This window comes from Strigops habroptila, chromosome Z (assembly GCF_004027225.2).
Source record: "Strigops habroptila isolate Jane chromosome Z, bStrHab1.2.pri, whole genome shotgun sequence".
In the NCBI taxonomy this organism is placed as follows: domain Eukaryota; kingdom Metazoa; phylum Chordata; class Aves; order Psittaciformes; family Psittacidae; genus Strigops; species Strigops habroptila.
The window spans coordinates 85,506,350-85,525,063 of record NC_044302.2 but is presented as its reverse complement, the minus strand read 5'-3'; the positions used below and the strand labels follow the sequence as shown (position 1 = coordinate 85,525,063).

General features: G+C 36.8%; 1 protein-coding gene across 1 annotated transcript in view; it reads right to left on the bottom strand.

Annotated features, from left to right (window-relative positions):
* HCN1 (hyperpolarization activated cyclic nucleotide gated potassium channel 1) overlaps positions 1 to 18,714 on the bottom strand; it is a 193,241-nt gene that overhangs the window by 23,743 nt on the left and 150,784 nt on the right. Inside the window, exon 5 of the mRNA XM_030470497.1 lies at positions 18,405 to 18,551. Coding sequence (XP_030326357.1) covers positions 18,405 to 18,551 — 147 coding nt within the window. The remainder of the gene's footprint in view (positions 1 to 18,404; positions 18,552 to 18,714) is intronic.

The following is an 18,714-nucleotide window of genomic DNA, read 5'->3' as shown; positions in this document are numbered from 1 at the left end:
ACAACTGATCAGTATCATAATAGCATCATAGGACAGCATGATATAGACAGAGGGGAGAATTCAGACTTTCATGATTCCTCTGCACAGAGCCAGTCCAGCCCAACTGGAAAAAAATTCATCTTATGTTGGGAATCCCAACAAAATACACCCTTGTCGCTGGATTTTCATCCTTGGAACCTCATGTCCTGTTATGACTCCATGTTCTGCCCACCTTTCTGTCTCAGTAGATAATCTATACCTGCGTATATACATGTATACACACGTTACCTGCTCAGCCTGAGTTGCCTAATTCAAGTACGAACATAGCTACAAACCACCCAGATGTGGTAATTTCAGCCGTTATAAGGCAGACTCATAGAATAGTTAGGGTTGGAAAGGATCTTAAGATCATCTAGTTCCAGCCCTGCTACCATGGGCAGTGACACCTCCCACTGGACCATGTTGCCCAAGGCTCTGTCCAACCTGGCTTTGAACAATACCAGGAATGGAGCATTCACAGCTTCTTGGGCAGCCTGTTCCAGTGCATCACCACCCTCACAAGTAAGAATTTCTTCCTTATATCTAACCTAAATCTCCTGTTTCAGTCCCAGTAACGCATTCATTTTGTTGATTAGTTTTATCTGAATGTTTATGTTAAAGTACAAACTTTCCTATTTAAGACATTAGCAGGTGGAAAATTACTGAGGGACAAAGAAATGTGTCATTTTTAAGTGCTTCATTTTTCTTTAAAGTGTTCTTTTATTTAAATATGAGATCACTCAGAGCAAGTAAAACACATTTCCCTGAGTCTTAATCACAGGCAGTGCTGCAATTTCAAATTCTTGTGTATTACTTTAAATATCATCTTGGGGAGAAAGAAACTAAAGATTATGAATGCATTTTATGTAACTCAAAGTAGTAGGAGAAATAGTTCTGAGCTTTAAAAGAAGGGTAACAAAAGAACAAATTGCCAAATTAAGGTTTCCATTTTGTGCAAAGAAAAATCTTTCACTTACATTTGCTTTGAGTTAATTCTTTGGAGCCAGAATGGAACCAAATTATGAAGCCCAATATGATACCTTAATTAAATGAAATAATGATTTTGTGTCACCTCTGCATGAAGAAAGTACCAAGTGAAGCCTGAGGAAAGGATTAGGAGTGAATTATGTAGTTGAAGTGGTCAAAGGGCAAGAGTGATTCAGAACTACATGAAGTAAATGTTGATCTAGTTTAACTACTGTTACAGAGGAACTATATCAGAGGTGCAATGGTCTGCTTTATATAAGAAACTGGTTAGGTAATTACACTGGCTCCTGCTTCTTTATACTGTACTGGTTTTATTACCTATCTTGGCCTTCCTGGCAATTTTTTCAAACTGATGCTAAAGCATCAGATATTATCATTTTGCGTGGGTTCAGTATTTCTGGATGACTTTTCTGATGCATCTGAAGATGTCACATTTACAGAGGCAGCTGCAAGGCTGTCCTAACTGTGACCCAGTGCACAGTGGTGGCCAACTTCTCTGATGGCATCTGTAAGAGTTTTTAGGACCTTTTCCGCAGGAGAAGATTTTTAAACAGACGTAGTGCTTTTAATTTTTTCCAGTTGACTGGAAAAAGCTGTTGCTAGAGAAAAGCAGACAAAGTTCTTAAAAAATCTGTATGCCTCAAAGGTTCTTTCCTTTTTCTCACTAATCCAATTCAGCTACTGAAGGTACTACTTCCATCTACTATGCCATTTTTAGGCCACAAAAGTCTGTTTATGACTACACTGAAAAATAGCTTAGTTTCATTAGGTCAGTTCTACATGCTAGTGTAAAAATATAGTGCATAACTTTCACAAAGCACATTTTTTTTCTGAGTGTCCCTCCTTTCCACTCTGTTTTTCAAAGATAAGAAGCTAAATCAGTATTGATTTCCTGGCCACTGGAAGTAAGAAATCACTTTACTGAGAAAGCCGTATTTACTCTTGGAAGACAAATTACCTAGCAAGTGATTAAGAGAGAACTATAGGAGAAATGACGATATTAAGAGATCTGGGGATGTACTAACAGATTATTTAAATAAGGTTTTAAGGAGTCATATTCTGTATGTGGTCATGATTCTCTGTAATTTTTTAACCCATTGGTCAATTATAGTCAATTTTGGCAGAAAGGAGGCATCTCACTGATATTAAGTTCTCATAGGTTTTATGACAGCAGGCAATCAGGAAGATTAGGATTAGTACCCCACTGAGGGAATGACTACATCGTTATCTCACAACTTGTTAAATGCCAGAAAACCTACATGTGGCAACAGAATGCAATATTTTCATTTCTGGTGCACCTGAAATTGTTCAAATTGTTTTGCACATTCTGTTTAATCATCTATATAGAATGTACAATTTTAAAATTAATTTTGCTCAGAGACTCATATAAGTAAATACGACTATGTACATTTTTCTATTTGAATGGGATTTCCACAATTTTCCATTTTTAATTACATTGTTCAATTTTAATATTGATCAATTAATTGATCAAGGGGGAATGGCTTCAAACTGAAAGAGGGTAGATTTAGATTAGTGATGAGGAAGAAGTTCTTCACTATGAGAGTGGTGTGACACTGGCACAGGTTGCCCAAAGAAGCTGTGGCTGCCCCATCCCTGGCAGTGTTCAAGGCCAGGCTGAATGGAGCTTTGAGCAACCTGGTCTATTGGAAGGTGCCCCTGCCCATGGCAGGGCAGTTTGAAAGTGGATAATCCTTAAGGTCCCTTCCAACCCAAAGCATTCTACGATTCTATGATTCTATATATATTTTAAACTCCAAGAATGCTCTGATCCAAAGTAACCTAGTTTGACCTACAAAGTACAAAACCTGAAAAAACTCTCCGAGGCAAAGACAGTCCACATGATCTCAGTTGCCTTGAAAACCAGTGGCCAGCCTGTGTATTTTCATTTTCAAAGCCCCCAGGTTCCCAAGACCTCCACCATACCTGCATAGAGGTTGCCCAGACGCATAAAAGTTTCAAGCCAGCTGTCGGATATGCTTAGACAGGTAAATGGAAGTGAGGAATAAACAAGCTTTCCAGCCAAATGATAAATGAAATCCCCTGCTTGTATTATACCAGGACTGAGTTGAAGCAGGTTTTGATTTTCTTCTGTCTAGCTCTGTTCAACTCACTTTAAGACAAGTCAGCCTTAAAGCGAGCATATGGTAGCTAGTATTTCTGTCTTCTAAAAGTAAGCAATCTTTTTTATGCATTTGCAAGCAGAAGGGATATAGATTTGACCAATTATATTTTCTTGGCTTCACTAATTAAATGTTGGCTTTCTGCATATTTTTCTATCATTCCCTCCTTGATTAGAATTTTCTATTCAACTCCTTATATACATTTTTTATGCTTCAGAATTATTATTGCATTAAATTCAAATGCAGACAGAATAATCTTTTTGAGGATATATGGTTCAACCAAACCTCCAATAAAGTCAGTCTGATGAAGGATATCCATCTTTCCCCCAGCTTGTTAACTGATTTAGTGGAGCTTAAGGGAGAGCAGTTCTGTGCATCTCATGCTTCTCTTCTCAGGATCTTCCATTATATTTAGAAGATTAAATAAGAGCAAAGGAAGGAAGGGAAGAAAGAAAAAAAGATGTTATCTATCTACTCTTCTACTCACCCGACTGTCCATCCAGTCCTTAACTGGGCTATTTTTAAAGGCAATCTAGCTTTCGTCTTCTACAATGTTCTGAAATGTTCTATGCCTCTTAAGTTTGTTTTCCAGCTGGGACAAGGATGAGAGGCATCAAAATGAAAACAGCAATACAGGCAATGTTTTAAGGCAGCCTGTAATTGTGAGATAGCAAGTCTAATTTCAAAAGCCTGAGAAATCCTTATAACCCAGATAAGTACTTAAAGTTTGGGCCAGTTGATCAATCTCTACTTCTTGCAGGTTTTTCCTTCTGAACTGTACTGCTGAACAAATTACCTGAATGTTTTTAGTAACAAAACATTCATAGTTTATTACAGAAGGTAATATAGAATGAGTGCTGTAAGATACAGCAGTTGCTGTAGAGGCTGTTCCCTTTTATCAACTTAACAAATAAACTGCAATTTGCAAATGTATTTAACAATCACTATTTCATTTTTTTGCCCCTGAGTAACCAAATATCTTTATTCTCATTTGTGTATGTGTATGTTTGTGTGTTGTACTCCCTAATATTATGGTAATTTATTTAATGATACCGTGGGCAGGGGGCACTTAAGACTAAAACCTTGGTTTAGTAAGGCATTTTAAAGTTTTCCCATTATGGCAATGAGACTACAGATTTAAATACATTTATTGTCAAATTGTGGCAGAAAGGTGAATCCTAAGAGATGTGAAGTTTACAAAATCCTGGTGTCTTACAGGTATCCATATCAGAAATGTGTCTTAGTGCATGGAAGAGTGGCATGTCTGTTGTACAAATGAATGAAGCAAACCTCATGTGTTTTTAAAACAGTGATTAATAAACAGGAGAAAGTTGGTTTTGCTAACAGTTACAAAACTTTTTCTAGCCTGCTTGCTCACGGGTTAATATCTACTGTAGTGTTTCATTTCCACTGTCTTTGGAGCTTCCAGTCACCTCCTCTATCTGGTAATCTGATGATTCTGGAAACCATCTTCATTCTTGTGCATTTGTACTGAAACTCTAGTGACACCACTTGCTAACACCAATCAATCTGTGGTTGACCTTGTATGTGATCTGTGGCAGCTTCCTCCTATTATATTAAAAAAAAATAAAAAAAAACCCCCTCAAATGCTACTTTTAGCTTTTGTTTTTCTTTAGTACTTCTTATACTCACCAAAGTCAGTGAGATTTCATCTGATGTCAGTAAAAAAAAAAAGGTTTTGTTTTAGAACAGTGCTGGAAAGAGTGCTGCTGTTCTCACAACAGTGTTTGATTCACTCGGTTACAAGGAAGAGTGATTGTGAATGAAAGAAAGAAAAAGAGGAAGAGACAGTGGAGTTTCACAAAGGCAGCCTGAGTTACACTTATATTTGTGTGACCTACTAAGTATATTGATTTGAGTGCTTTTTTGAGTAAAATATGTCATGCAGAATGCAGAATAGAATGTGATATTTGAGCAATACAGTTTCTCTTGCTGAAGAAAGAGAAGGCCATGAAAAGAATAACTTGTGGATGAAAGCAGGGAGTCAAAAATCTGTGTCTGAAGCTAGAAAGGGGCTGACTGGGGCTAAAAAGAAGTACTGAAGAATTAGGTGGCAGGAAAAAATTGACATGACTTATAAAAAACCAGAAAGCTATAGCTTGGATACAAATTTTTTTGTTGACTTATTTCTGATTTGCACTTGTTTGCTCAAAATCAGAAATCAAAGCTAGGAATGGTTCCATGAAGAGTTTACTGCAAGCTCTGAAATAGGCAAGAAATTCCTTCTGCCATCCCATCCCTCCCTCTCTGTCCCTTCTCCAGTCCCCTATGTGATGCAACCTGAACTGCCGAAACAACTGAGTCAGCAAGGAGGTAGTTCTCAAGAGAATGGGCTTTATCTACACCCTTTGTGTATGGTTTAGCTGACACAGTAACAACAACAACCAGGAAAACAGTTATTTAAAAATCAGTGGTTTTGTTCACTGAGTTATTTTAAGGCTCTCCAAGAGCTCTGGATCACAAATACTGTTATCTTGTTAATTGCTAGGTTAACACTTTCTTCTTGTTATGAACTAAAAGCCCATTGGTTAAAGCCTCTCTCTATAAAATTATTAAGTGGCTTAAATTAAATCTTACTGATTATACTGGATAAATCCCAGATAGCTGAGCTTGAAATATCCACACTGAAATTATGTTTAGAGTTTTTACGTACATTTCTGTTTGCATCTAATTTGATTTGCAACTACTCAATTAAGGCCTAATCTATATTATGATATGGGAGAAACAGCAAACTCTTAACTTTACATAATACATAAAATCTAAACATTGCTACACTATGTACAATCTACATCTTAGAATGGCAAAAAAGTTTTTGTAAACAATAAGAAAATTTATTTGTGTTTCTTAGACAAATGTGTGACAGAACTCTGAATGCCTGTGTGTGTATACGCTAGAATATTTACAATGCCAGCTATATATGTACACATCTATATATAACAGCAAGATATAAAAAGTAAGATAAGGAGGATGCACAATCCCTTTCTAATTCTGAATCAACCTTCATCACTGCTTTGCTATGTGAACTGGGACAAGCTAATTCTGAGACCATTTGAATGTGCCTCCTAAAGGAAACTACTGAAAAGAGTGCTGGAGTGTGATCAGGTGCGAAGGTGATGTTATGTTGTGAGTAGCAAGTTGCTACTCAGATGACTGTAAGGAGCTCATGACCCACATTCAGGCCACTGTGCCAGAGCGCAAGCATGCAGAAGTAGAAAAATACTGAAAGCACTGATTCTAGCACACAAAGCACTGATTCTAGCACACAGTTTTACAGTGAAACATGAGGATGATGCTCAGTTATGAGACATGGAAACCTGGCTCCAGAAGAGATATCATTGGGTGGTAAAAATGAAGATGAAGTCTCTGGGAATAACTTAGCAGAGTGACAGCCAGACAGCCCTGAAGACAGAATTTGCTTGAGAGTGCCACTTTGACTAATATTGGTAGCTGCAGGGGAAAGAGACACATAAATGGCACAGGAGGTGTAAAGAGTGGAAGAAATTCTGAGAAGTGCAAATAGGCATGGTGACAGCAAGAACAGCCTTGATAGCAGATCATATGGAAGAAAGAGAAGGCAAACTGGCAGGAGTAAACTAGTCAATGTGGACTAGTAATAACAGCTAGAGTAAAATTTATGCATCAAACTCCTTAAACATCCCGTAGGCAGACACACTTAACAATGGCATAGTATCAGAGTAACAAAGAGTCACATTGCAACTAAGAGCCAAATCACAGTCAAGCCTTGACAGATCAAGGATGCATAGGACATCTCAGCATTTGTGCATCTTGAAAATTTTTGTTCTAAGGAGCATGGAGAGGAAGCAGCTATGTAAATAACAGACAAGAAACCAGAGGAGATACCTGTAGTCTTCTATCATCTATATTTAGTAGCTGTGCTTGCTTGCTCTCTGCATGCAATCACTAAGGCCTCAAATATTTTTGCTTGTGCTTTCTCTCCAGGACTAGACATGTACTAAAAGCTAGAGGGCTTGATGACAGCAGGGCGCTTGGGAACTGCTATTAGCATCTGTGCATGAGACCCAGCAGCCACAGGATGCAGACGCATAGGCAATGTCAAGTTCTTTACATCAGTTAAATATTCTTTTTCAAAATAATTTCAGTTCATCTGCTTGCCCAAAGTTTTAAATTTATTTTATCATTAATAGCGTTTAACTATAATTACATTACTCACTTCATGAATTAAATATAGGCTGAGGATTATTTCCCTAAAAAATATATTCCTGTAATTTATTCAGAAAGATTTTCAAATGATCTTAAGACTGTATCTTAATCTCTACTTGTATTAATAAATTTATCTATATTGATTTTATATCATAGGAGAGCCCTTGAAACTCTTGTCATTACAGTTCATTTTAAGGTAATATGTTATAAACATAGTCTGGTGGCATAGGAAATATATGTTGAGGTATGCTGTAACAGTCAGAAACATAGACCATATTGGCCTACATAATGCAATGCATATACTTAGTCCTGTGCAAAGATATCAACACAGTATTAAATAGTATTCTTCTCACACATACATCTTGAATATGTGTTTGCATCTGTGTGCCTGAAAGCCTGTGTATGTGTGTACATACATACATATATATGCTTTCCCACACATATATTTATGTGTGTACATTGACATATCTATATGCTTACAAATGTGCATATTTGCACTTTTCATGTAAAAAAAAATTTTTAACTAATTTGCGTGTAACATTAGAACTGTATTTCAGATTACTCTTAGTTAATTATTTAGGGGTTAGTATAATTCATGTAAGAGTGTGTGCTTTTATAACTGAAGTTATAATCTAAAAGCAAAAAGGTGAGATGAAAGAAGATTCTGCTCCCAGTCCCAATTATATTCCTTGGAAATGAAATGTCCTGATGTTCTATATTCTACAAGGACACATGATCTGTATCTATTTTCAGCGAACATCTTCTCACATGGTGGCCTAAAAATAGGCCAGCCATGAACTTTAAATAATGGCTCAGGAAGGGTATTAAGCTCTTTTTCACATTCTAAGTTTGTCCCACTGCCATAAGTATCAATATTATGAAGAACGTATCTGGTGTTATAGAAAGACAAAGCAAGCTACATACGTCTCCATTTCTGCTTCTCTACAGATGTCATTGCCTTTTGATTCTTTTCAAGGTCTGTTACACACATAATATTGACAGCATTTCTCTTCCTCTTAGTAATGAATCTGTTTTATGCCAGATGCTGAAAAGTATGAACTATTTCATTTCCAACCTCTACTGATGGAAGACTTTCTATCTGTGGTGAAATGTGGATGATTATGAAAACTCGTATTTTGAGAAATACACAAGTGTTCATAAAATGTGTGGCAATAAGTAGTAAAATGAATAGATAGATTTTTGCTTGGGGGACACTGGATGTCCATATTAGCCACTGTATTTCCCAAATACAACTCCCACAGCATAATGCTCTCATCAGGTAAATTTTTCAAGTGATTCTCAGCAGTTCTTTTCTTTTCTTACTTCTTGTAATAGACACAGACCCATCTTTGCTTCCTGATTTTCAATTCGATGTAAGAAAAGACTCCCCACTCTGAAATACACAAACTTATTTTTAATAATGTAAGAGACATTCATGACATCACACAAGTAAATAATAGTCTTCAGTAGCACAGTTAACTAATGACTGAAATCCAGGCTAAAATGAAAACTGTTAATTACAAAGAATATGGCTTTTCTGTAAAATACGTATAATCACAAAGGTATCTATTTTATCTATAAAACGGTTTAACCTTCTAGCAAGGCACGATCCATTGCTTCAAATGTGCAATAGAGATCAGAGCATACAAACAGGCAATGATTAGCTCATAAAACTTGCAACTCTATGTGGGGCACCTTATTAATGTCTTCTCAACCAACCATAGAGTTTTTGCTTTCACAAATATGAGAAAACTAAAATGGACTTATTCAGAAGAAAACCAACAATCACAGAGTCCACAGAACAAGCTGGGAGATTAAAATCCTCTTATGGAACTTCTCGCCAGTCAGTGCTCTACCCTTACTGAGGCTGGCAGAGGATTCAGTGCTACCTCTGAGCAGGACCCTGTGAAGGTATCATGAAAGAGACAGAGACCACAGATAAAAACTATTGCCTTGTACTCAGCCCAGGAGCTATTGCAAAGTCCGCACCTGTACTTGCAGTGTTAGACTCCACATTTTGCAACAGTTTTAACTCCACTCCTCACTAGCAATCTCGTAACACAGTAGTTCAGTCTCAAGGGAAGGAAGATTCTTGTTAAAATCACTAAAAATATCAGACACTATGTTCCTTCTGTGTTAGATGCTTATCTTTAAATTAAACAAGTGTAATTCAACACCTTGTGCATCCATATCTATGTAAATTTCATTACATGTCCACTTATATGTAATTTCAAAATTTTTTTTGCAATTCCAATTTTCAATTAATCTCTTATATAAAGACTCTTCATCAAAGGAGATTAAACTTTCAAAACATTATTTCGCAACTGAGGAGGAGACCACTGATTTTTCAGGTACTAAGACTTTAGTGGAGGGGAGAAATCATTATTTCATCTTTGGCTTACCTGCAAGACAATTTTTGGAGAAAATGTTAAAATTATTTAACCTACCTGCTGTTATCTACCAGATAACAGCAACAGTCCAAAACTACAGAGTAGGCACAGGCTTGTGTAGGTTTAAAAATAATGTACAATTTTTTTTGTTCAAGTGGCACCAGAAAAAAAGCAAAGAAAATGATCCCTGATGCTCAGAGTTTAACTTGGGTATCTCTCATAGCTTTCACAAGGTTTACCTTCTTAAATCACCAGTGTACCAACTGGAAATTAAGTTCATAAATGTGCATTCAGAACAGATTGCACTGTTGTTTTTTGTTCTCTTTGTTTTTGCCTTTGAGATCACATGCTTTTAAAAGGCAGCTCCAAATTCATGCATGGGAGATGCTGTGTATCCTTCTGTATGCTTTTACTACCATAATCATAATGTGCATTTGATTGCATAAAAATAGGCACATGCATTTGCTTCTGTATCAGACAGTTCATGGCGTATTTATCTCCTCTTACTGGTGGTGAGTCACAACACTAGTATTTATTTGTGGTGAATTTCATGGACATTGGAACATTTAAAGGGTGACCACTCAGCAGAGGAACTTTTGTATTAAATGACCCCCATAGCACTTTTACTGATTCCAAACAAATATGCTTCAAAACACTTTCCCCTGCTTCTGTATCTAGAATTTGAATTCCATGGTAAAACATGAAGGAACAGATGCCTCCTCTCACCTCCAAGGACGAGATTTACAGGAAAGGGATGTGGGCATGTCCATACCATGCATCCATGTCTTGTCTGCAACACATTTTCTACTGGGATCAGGGCTGCATCCCACCCTCTGCTTTCCTCTTTCTTCTTCCCACATTCTCCTTATGCAAGTGCCATCACTTCTATTGCAGAAGCCCATGACGGGAAAATGCAGAAACCTGACAGGTACCAGTATGCTCTCCTGTAGCCAGATCCTGAATCTCTTAATCTTGAATTAAACCAGTCCACTTAGTTTCCAACACTGCATCAAGAATTTGTATTTCTTTATTTTTTCATTTATCTTCAGCTATTTTCTAAAGGGTTCAAAGGAACACGTGTTAACTTAGGCTGTTTTAACATAACTGACTCATAGTCAGGGATTAGGACAAAAGACCATGTGTGTTTAGCTAAATAACCCAAAAATTTCTAAATCCTACTAGAGAGGACAGTAGCTAAGCCAAAGGAAGCAGTTTTAGAAGAGTGTGTTTACATAAGCAGAACTAACCCAGAAATCATCTGAAGTTCTCTGTTACTATTTTTAACCTCCTAAAAATCAGCAATGCCATCTATAATTGCAACAGCATATTCAGACCTAATAGGAATGAAGATGCTATGGTCATCATTGCTAATACATAGTAACCTTCCTCAGCTTTGAGCAGAAACTGCACAAAGGAATTAAAAAAAAGAAGTGCTTGACTCTTTCCATCCGCTGCCCCAGCAATATCTGGGTATTAGCTAGCTGAACAATTCTTCAGTCCATTACAAACCGACACACAGCAGACACTTGGAAGCATGATCTCGGACTGAGTAAGGCAATGGTGTAAAATTCTCCTCTGCACCCCCGTTGCATTAGGACCCTGGTGCTCACAAAAAACCTTTCTGATTTTGCTCTTCAGATGCCTGAATAGCAGTTCAGACAGGAGCAGGCACAGACTGGATTTACTCTTCTGTAAGGGATTTTACATCTCTCATAGCATTTATTTTGCATTTAAATAGTTTGGTACTTTTCTCAAATAACTTACCTTTCTATGAAAGACAACTAGTGCACAAAGATTTGGGGATTTGATTTGGATTAGTATATTCAAAGAGCTCATGAAAGAACTTTCATGTCTGAAATATTCATTAAACAATTATGACAAAGGAATCTCGTAGGTGCAGTAACAAGACTGTTCATACTCATGCCTACTGAGAACTTTCTGTTTCTTATTATCTGTCTTATTGGAAGCAGTTAGATCTTGGACTTGCCAAAGTATGTCTCAGCTCAGGACGGATTTGCTAAGAAAGAATATCGAACACAGAAAGGACTGCGATCAAAGTTTCTGGAGTATTTGCAACAGCAATTGAAGTAGTCGACAATTCAAAAGCTGTGTCTCAACTGCAGCATGTACGCCCGTATATGTGCATACATCAAGAAGTAGTTCAGGAAATCAATTGACATCGTCCTTAGGTCTCTGGGAAACAGATTTGAGTGTGCACACAGAATGTTACCATGTCATACCTGCTGAGGTAAAGTGTCTTAAAACACAATAATACAATCACTTGGCGATTGTCTGCACATTTCTGACATTAAAATGGTCTATTTGTTCCTGGTTTTAATTCTGAAAACTTAATTATAGTCCTTTCTAAAAGGTTTTCAGGATTTTGCTTGAGCCTTAGAGTATTATTTAAGCGTACCTTACGCAGATATTTGAAAAATACCAAGACTCTTCCCCTCCCTCCCCACCCCCACCATTTGTCAAATAAATAATGCTGTGGTATGTCTGACATGCTGTATAATTAATTCATGATTTCAGTACTCCAGAGTATGAACTGAAGTTATATTTTATCTGTGTCTATGTGAAAAAAAATCTTTAATGCACTAGATAAAGAGGTATTCACTCTCTGCATATAGCTATATAAAGATATACTTTAATGAGTTCCAGTATGACTGCACCTACAATTCTGATGCATTTTCCCTCACCCCTCTCTTTCAGCTTCATACCAAGGTTCACTGCATATAAAAATGCATAAAATTACAGTGGATTACAAGGAAAGAATTACCTCTGTCTTTTATGAGCTAAATTTATGGACGTCAGTTTATGGAAGCAAAATATTTGCAATCTCCAATAATTCAATATTGACTTTGATAGTTTAGCAGTTTTTAATAAACTAATTTGATTATATTATTTTAATGTTTTATGACCTGTATCCATACATCATAATGACTACACTATTAAAAAGGATTAAAGTATACTATGGTGTAATCACACCACATTTTGGCCTCATAATATTAACTCTGGAGATGTTTCATCCTTTGTGCATAGGATTATAGTATATTTTAATGTGAATATAATATTTTGTGGTTTCTAAAGCTAAATATTAAATAGAGGAAAGATATTACAAAAGGAAGTAAGTTTTAATGGGGAAAAGGATAAGGTCAGTAACTACCAAAAGATTAGTGATCTTACCAAATTGATAATTTTAAATTTGGTTTTGAATGGACCAAATACTTTCCCTAAAAATATACTTGATTTGTCTACATGTACCAAACTTATCCTATTTTGGTCCTGTTTTCACTTAGTTACAATTACTATTACCAGTAATGGAAGCTTTCCATTATTTTGTTGTGAGAGTACCTCCATTACAAGAAGTGCCACAAATTGCCACCCTTGAGGCACCACTAAGCACCATGCACGATCTTTACACCTGACTCATTAGGCTATAATAAGTACCATAATGTACTTACATTCACTATCCCTATGGGAACAACGAAGGCCAAGAACTTCACACAGTTCTGCTCAATTTCAGAAAGAGCACTGTGTAAAGTTCAAGAAGGTTGTTAAAAAGAAACTAAAAGCAGGTTCCTATGGGCTGGTTGCAAATTACTGATGGAAAACAATGTTAAGTGATACACCTAGACAAAAACATAAAATAATATATCCATTACCTCTTAAGAGTTAGCTCTTAAAGTTATAATTAAGAAAAAAACCTCAATAGTTGGCAGTGATTAAAAAAAACACAAATTAATGTTAGGAACTATCAGGAAAGAAATTACTCATATTATTATAACATTAGTATGCTGGCTGCTGATCTGGTGCTCTCATTTCTAAAAAGCCTATAGTAGAGCCAGGAAAAAAATTGAGAATGGCAAGGATGACCATGAGGATGAGACGACTTCCATGCAAGAAAGAATTAAGTACAATAGGCTTCTTTACCTCGGAAAAAATACAGTTTAAGAATGTTATCATAAAATCGTAACCAGCATGCGAAGGGTAGGAGGAATTGACCATACTATCACTTTTGCTTCAAGAAGGCTCAATTCCAAAATATGGAGGTGGTTTCTCATGCAGCTGCTGTTTGAAGATGAAGCGTTTTTTCTAAGCTACTCAGTTAGGTTTGCTTTACAGTAATAGCGCGTATGAAGGGTGGTATGTGCAGAAAGAGCCTGATGATTAGCTCAGACTTGTTGCAGAACTTGTATGGAGCTACAGATAGGTTTGATGAATCCAATCCTGCATGGCCAGGAAGAAGCAATTTAATAACTTCTCTCTCTACCGAAATTATAACTGCCAGGAGTCTTCTGACTATTTAATTCTCAAGAAGGCTGGACAGTTATTACCAGAGAAGTCTAACCGTGAAAAAGGGATATGCTTTCAGTAAGAGTGAAATTCCTGTATTTCATGAAAAGAAACCTTTAGTTCTTTAACTTCATCATTACTTTTCCTTATGGGCAGGTAGGAGGATACCAAATATGGCTAAGCATGGTTAATTCAGTTTGAGTGTGTAGAGCTGAGGATATCCAATTAACTACATTAGCATGAGACTAATATACCCAAATTGTGCAACTAACTTAACTGGGGAGAAGATAAAGTTTTTAAGTGCCATTTTTAAGCGTCTACCTTAATTCCCAGTCATTGAAGGGAGTCTCCTTATTACTACAAGCTTTCCCTTCAATGATACAGGTCAGCGAACAGTTGCTTTACTCAGCTATGAAGCATTTAGAGCCTGGTAAAATTTAAATATGTTCAGGATTCTTCTTTTTTTTTATTTCTGTTACTCAACAATGTTGGCCACTCACACACATGTATCAAACCTTTTCGTAGCTTTTCATTATTTTAATAATCTAATCTACTATGAATGTTCCATATGCAATTTTCAGAAGCTCAGTAAAATGAAGATCCATTCTCTGTCACCAAAAAGTCTTCCCTCTACTATAAGCATATAAAATTTAATCAGTAGCATTTATGATAAGAATCATTTTTCACCAAATTTTTACTGTAATTCTATGTCCTTTAGCTATTTTTAATGGTTGAATGATCATATTTATGCCATGAATAATTACTTTTCTGCTAAAAAGAGTAAGACAAAATTTTTAAAAATGGATGTCTTGGTTTCATCTAGGATAAAGTTAATTTTCTTCCTAGTAGCAGGTACAGTGCTGTGTTTTGGATTTAGTATGGGAACAACGCTGATAACACACCAATGTTTTAGTTGTTGCTAAATAGCGCTTACCCTGATCAAGGACTTTCAGTGTCTCATGCTCTGCCAGTGAGGAGGGGCACAAGAAGCAGAGACAGGGCACCTGACCCAAACTAGCCAAAGGGATATTCCATACCACAGAATGTCAAACTGGGGGAGTTGACTGGGAGGGCCCAATCGCTGCTCAGGGATGGGCAGTAGGTGGTGATCGATTGTATTGTGCATCACTTGGGTTTCCTGAATTTTATCCGTCTTCCTCTCTTTTTCCTATTATTATTATTGTTGTTGCATTATATTATAATTATTTATTATATTTAACTTTATTTTAATTATTAAACTGTTTTAAACTCAATCCACAGTTTTTACCTTTCTCCTATTCTGCTCCCTATCCCACTGGGGCTGGGTAGAGAGGGGGGTAATGAGTGAGCAGCTGAGGGGTACCGAGTCACCAGCTGGGGTTAAACCCTGACAAGGAACCAAGGAAAGGTCAGCACTCCTAAGAAGAACCTAGCTGTGGAAAATTTCAGCCCATACAGTAAACTTGAATGGCTGAGAACAGCGAGAACTGTAAACACTGCAATTTTTTTTTATATCATTTGATCATATTCATGCTATAATTGTGCAGTAGTTTGTGTGTGGTTTCATTTGTTTGGCTTACTGCAAGAGAGGAAATAAAGATTTCAGTTGAATGTCTTCATCAGAAGTTACTTTCAACAAGCTAAGTATGCTATGTTGAGACTCTGAATGTTTAATTTTTACCCTACACCAAACAAAAGTATAATAAAATGCACGATTCATTAAAAACTTAAGAAATGCAGTAAATATTCATTCTTGAATGATGCAGCTAGGATAACCGTGCTACTACCTGGACTTTATAGCCTGGTGCAGTTATTGGCACATAAGATGGTATATCCCATCCATATATGAGCAATTGTGTTCTGCCTTTAAAAGGCTCTAATTTACTATCCATTAGTAAAATCAAAAAGACACTATCTGAAGCACCAAACTGCACATACTGAAGTAGTAGCTAAAACAGAATTTGAAACTACTAAACTAAGCAAACACCCAACTGGAACAACTACTATGCTGTCATCAGGGCAGTGCGAGACCTGATTGGGGCTGAGTAAGTAAATTTTTCCTATATAATACAGAGAACAAAGAAGACATGCTAAGTACGGCATGATCACAGCAAATCAAGAAGCCATTCCTTCTGTGAAATTCTATTGTTACTCCATGTTTTTAGTGGCTCACCAATTTTTGAAATTTTCCATGTTTTATCTCTCCCTAGATGTGTGTTTCATTTTTTATACTTGACAAAATTTGCCTTGCTCCTCTTAAACAATAAAGAAAAAGGAAGCGAAGGGAACAGGAGTAGGAGAGGGAAAAGAGGGAGGGGAGGGAAAGGAGGGAAAGAAAGAAGGAAGGGAGGAAGGCAGGCAGGAAGGCAGGAAGGCAGGCAGGCAGGCAGGCAGGCAGGAAGGAAGGAAGGAAGGAAGGAAGGAAGGAGAATAATACAGGTAACTAGAGTGCCAGGAGAATAATACAGGTAACTAGAGTGCCATAACTGTAAATTATTGTGAGTAAAAAAATATTTTGCAATGGAAGAGTATTAGACCTCATTTATGGAGGAATGCTTTCCTTAGAAGTGAAAATAGATTAAACTGTTTCTGATATCAGTGACTAATGTGTCAATACATGCTTATGTTCTTTTAACAAAACAAAAGCCCCATACTAACCAAGATTCGTAGCTTGACTGTCAGTGTACTCTAGGGATAATTCCCACACTTTTCCTGTCCTACATGATAGATTTTTATAGCACTTTCTCCTCTTGACATTTCAAGAGCTACTGAGGTGAGCCACAGAGTAAGCTGTCAGAGGCAGTACAGAAGCCACAGCCCTCCACCAGCCCTCCAAAACACCTACAAATTCACAATATAATGAAAAGACTCAGACTACATCTACATTAGGGAATTAAATGGGCCCAGCACTGGAATTCAGTCATCCATAATGTTAAATTGTTAGAGCAATCATGGTTTGGTCTGATTTTGGCTTGAACCATCCAGCAATGACCCAGCAATATTGGGCACCATTCACCATTTCCAGTTGTCAGTTTCTAAGGAGGGAAGCCAGTATTGGACTTCCATAACACAGACGTGGAGAAAATGTGCCTGCTGCCCTCAAATCCTGTGGATGGGTATTGTTTCTTATTTCTTTGTTATATTGTTTCTTATAACTATTTTAAACATGCAACTTGATTGATTTTGGCAATGGATTGTATGACATGTTTTCCCTTTGTAATGAAGAACACATTTCAATGGTACAGGCCATCCATCACAGACCTATGCTCTTCTTACGCCACAAAACTTGTTAAAAACAAACAAACAAACACCTTCACATATCTTTCCAAAAATACATATGTCATCCTGGGCTCTGTTGGGTGTCATATATATATACACACATATGTATGTATACGTACATATACACATAGACATATATTCAGCACCACTCCTCCCATAGCAGAGGATACAAAAAGGCATTACTTGGTATCACCAAAAATTACACAAGGTTTCATCATGCCACAGACTACTCTTCCTTTATTCTGCCCTTTTCTTTTTTTTTTTTCTTTTTCCCCTGTTTATGCTTCTTTTTTCAACTTCATTATTCTCCGCTGTTGGTTGTTTTTTGTTTGGTTGGCTTTTTGATTCTTTCAGTAGAGGATATCAGCCAACTGGTAACACAAACATCCTTGAGTAGGTTCGGCATGAGCACTACCCAACAGAAGAGAGATAGGTTTATATTCCCAATAAGCACCAACCTCTGTTAAAGCAAGATGAACGCTACCTCCATCCCACACAAGCACCTTGCCAAAGAAAATTCCAAGTGCTTCCACACATAACAACCTAACCCAAACTAACCTAACCTAATGTAACAAAACCCCCAAAGGTGGAATACAGGCTATAGTTTTAAAGAAAGTTTAATGGTTTGTATATCATATTTCAGCTTCCTCATCTCAAGTAAAGACAATCTTAACCAAGGACACTTTCATGAATGAAACAAAACAGCTCTCCCTTCACTGTTGGCTTTCAGTGGTTTCATCTGCACAGATGCATGGTTAGCAATTAGTTGATAAAACCCTTCACCTCACTCAAGACCACTCTAGTCCAGCCACTTTCTATTACAAAAAATGGCAGAAATCCATGAGTTTCAACAATTAAGGATGGGATTTTACTTTTTGACATCCCTGTGTGGCAGTGACTCTGACAGACTGGTTCAGAATAGAGTGTAAATCTGCTTATTTCTTTGTGTCAACCTAATATAAAATTCATTCCCCTGGTCATGCATTGACCAGGTCAAATAAGATTAAATGTCACAGAATAGAATCAGAAAAAGCATTTCAACACAGATACAGCAAAGACATTAAAGTTTTCAGTACCATGAAGAACTACTCAAATACTTTAATCTTACCTCCCTGAGAGGATCATTGAGCTCATTCAAAATGTTTTCTTCATCAAAGATCTTGCCTTGGTAGCGATGCTCATAGTAATCATGGATCTTCTGACGCATTTCAGCTGGTAATTTGTGGAATGACATGTATTGTTCCACTTGTTTGTACTGTCAGGACAATAAAAGGACAAGTCAGAAAAAAAAGCGCTTTTTTACTATCTAAAGGCATCTACAAAATGAAAATTCATTCATGTATCCACTTAAGCTTTACGTATTTTATTAAGATAACATTTTATTCGTATGTCAGAGAACCCTCACACAAATATTGGTT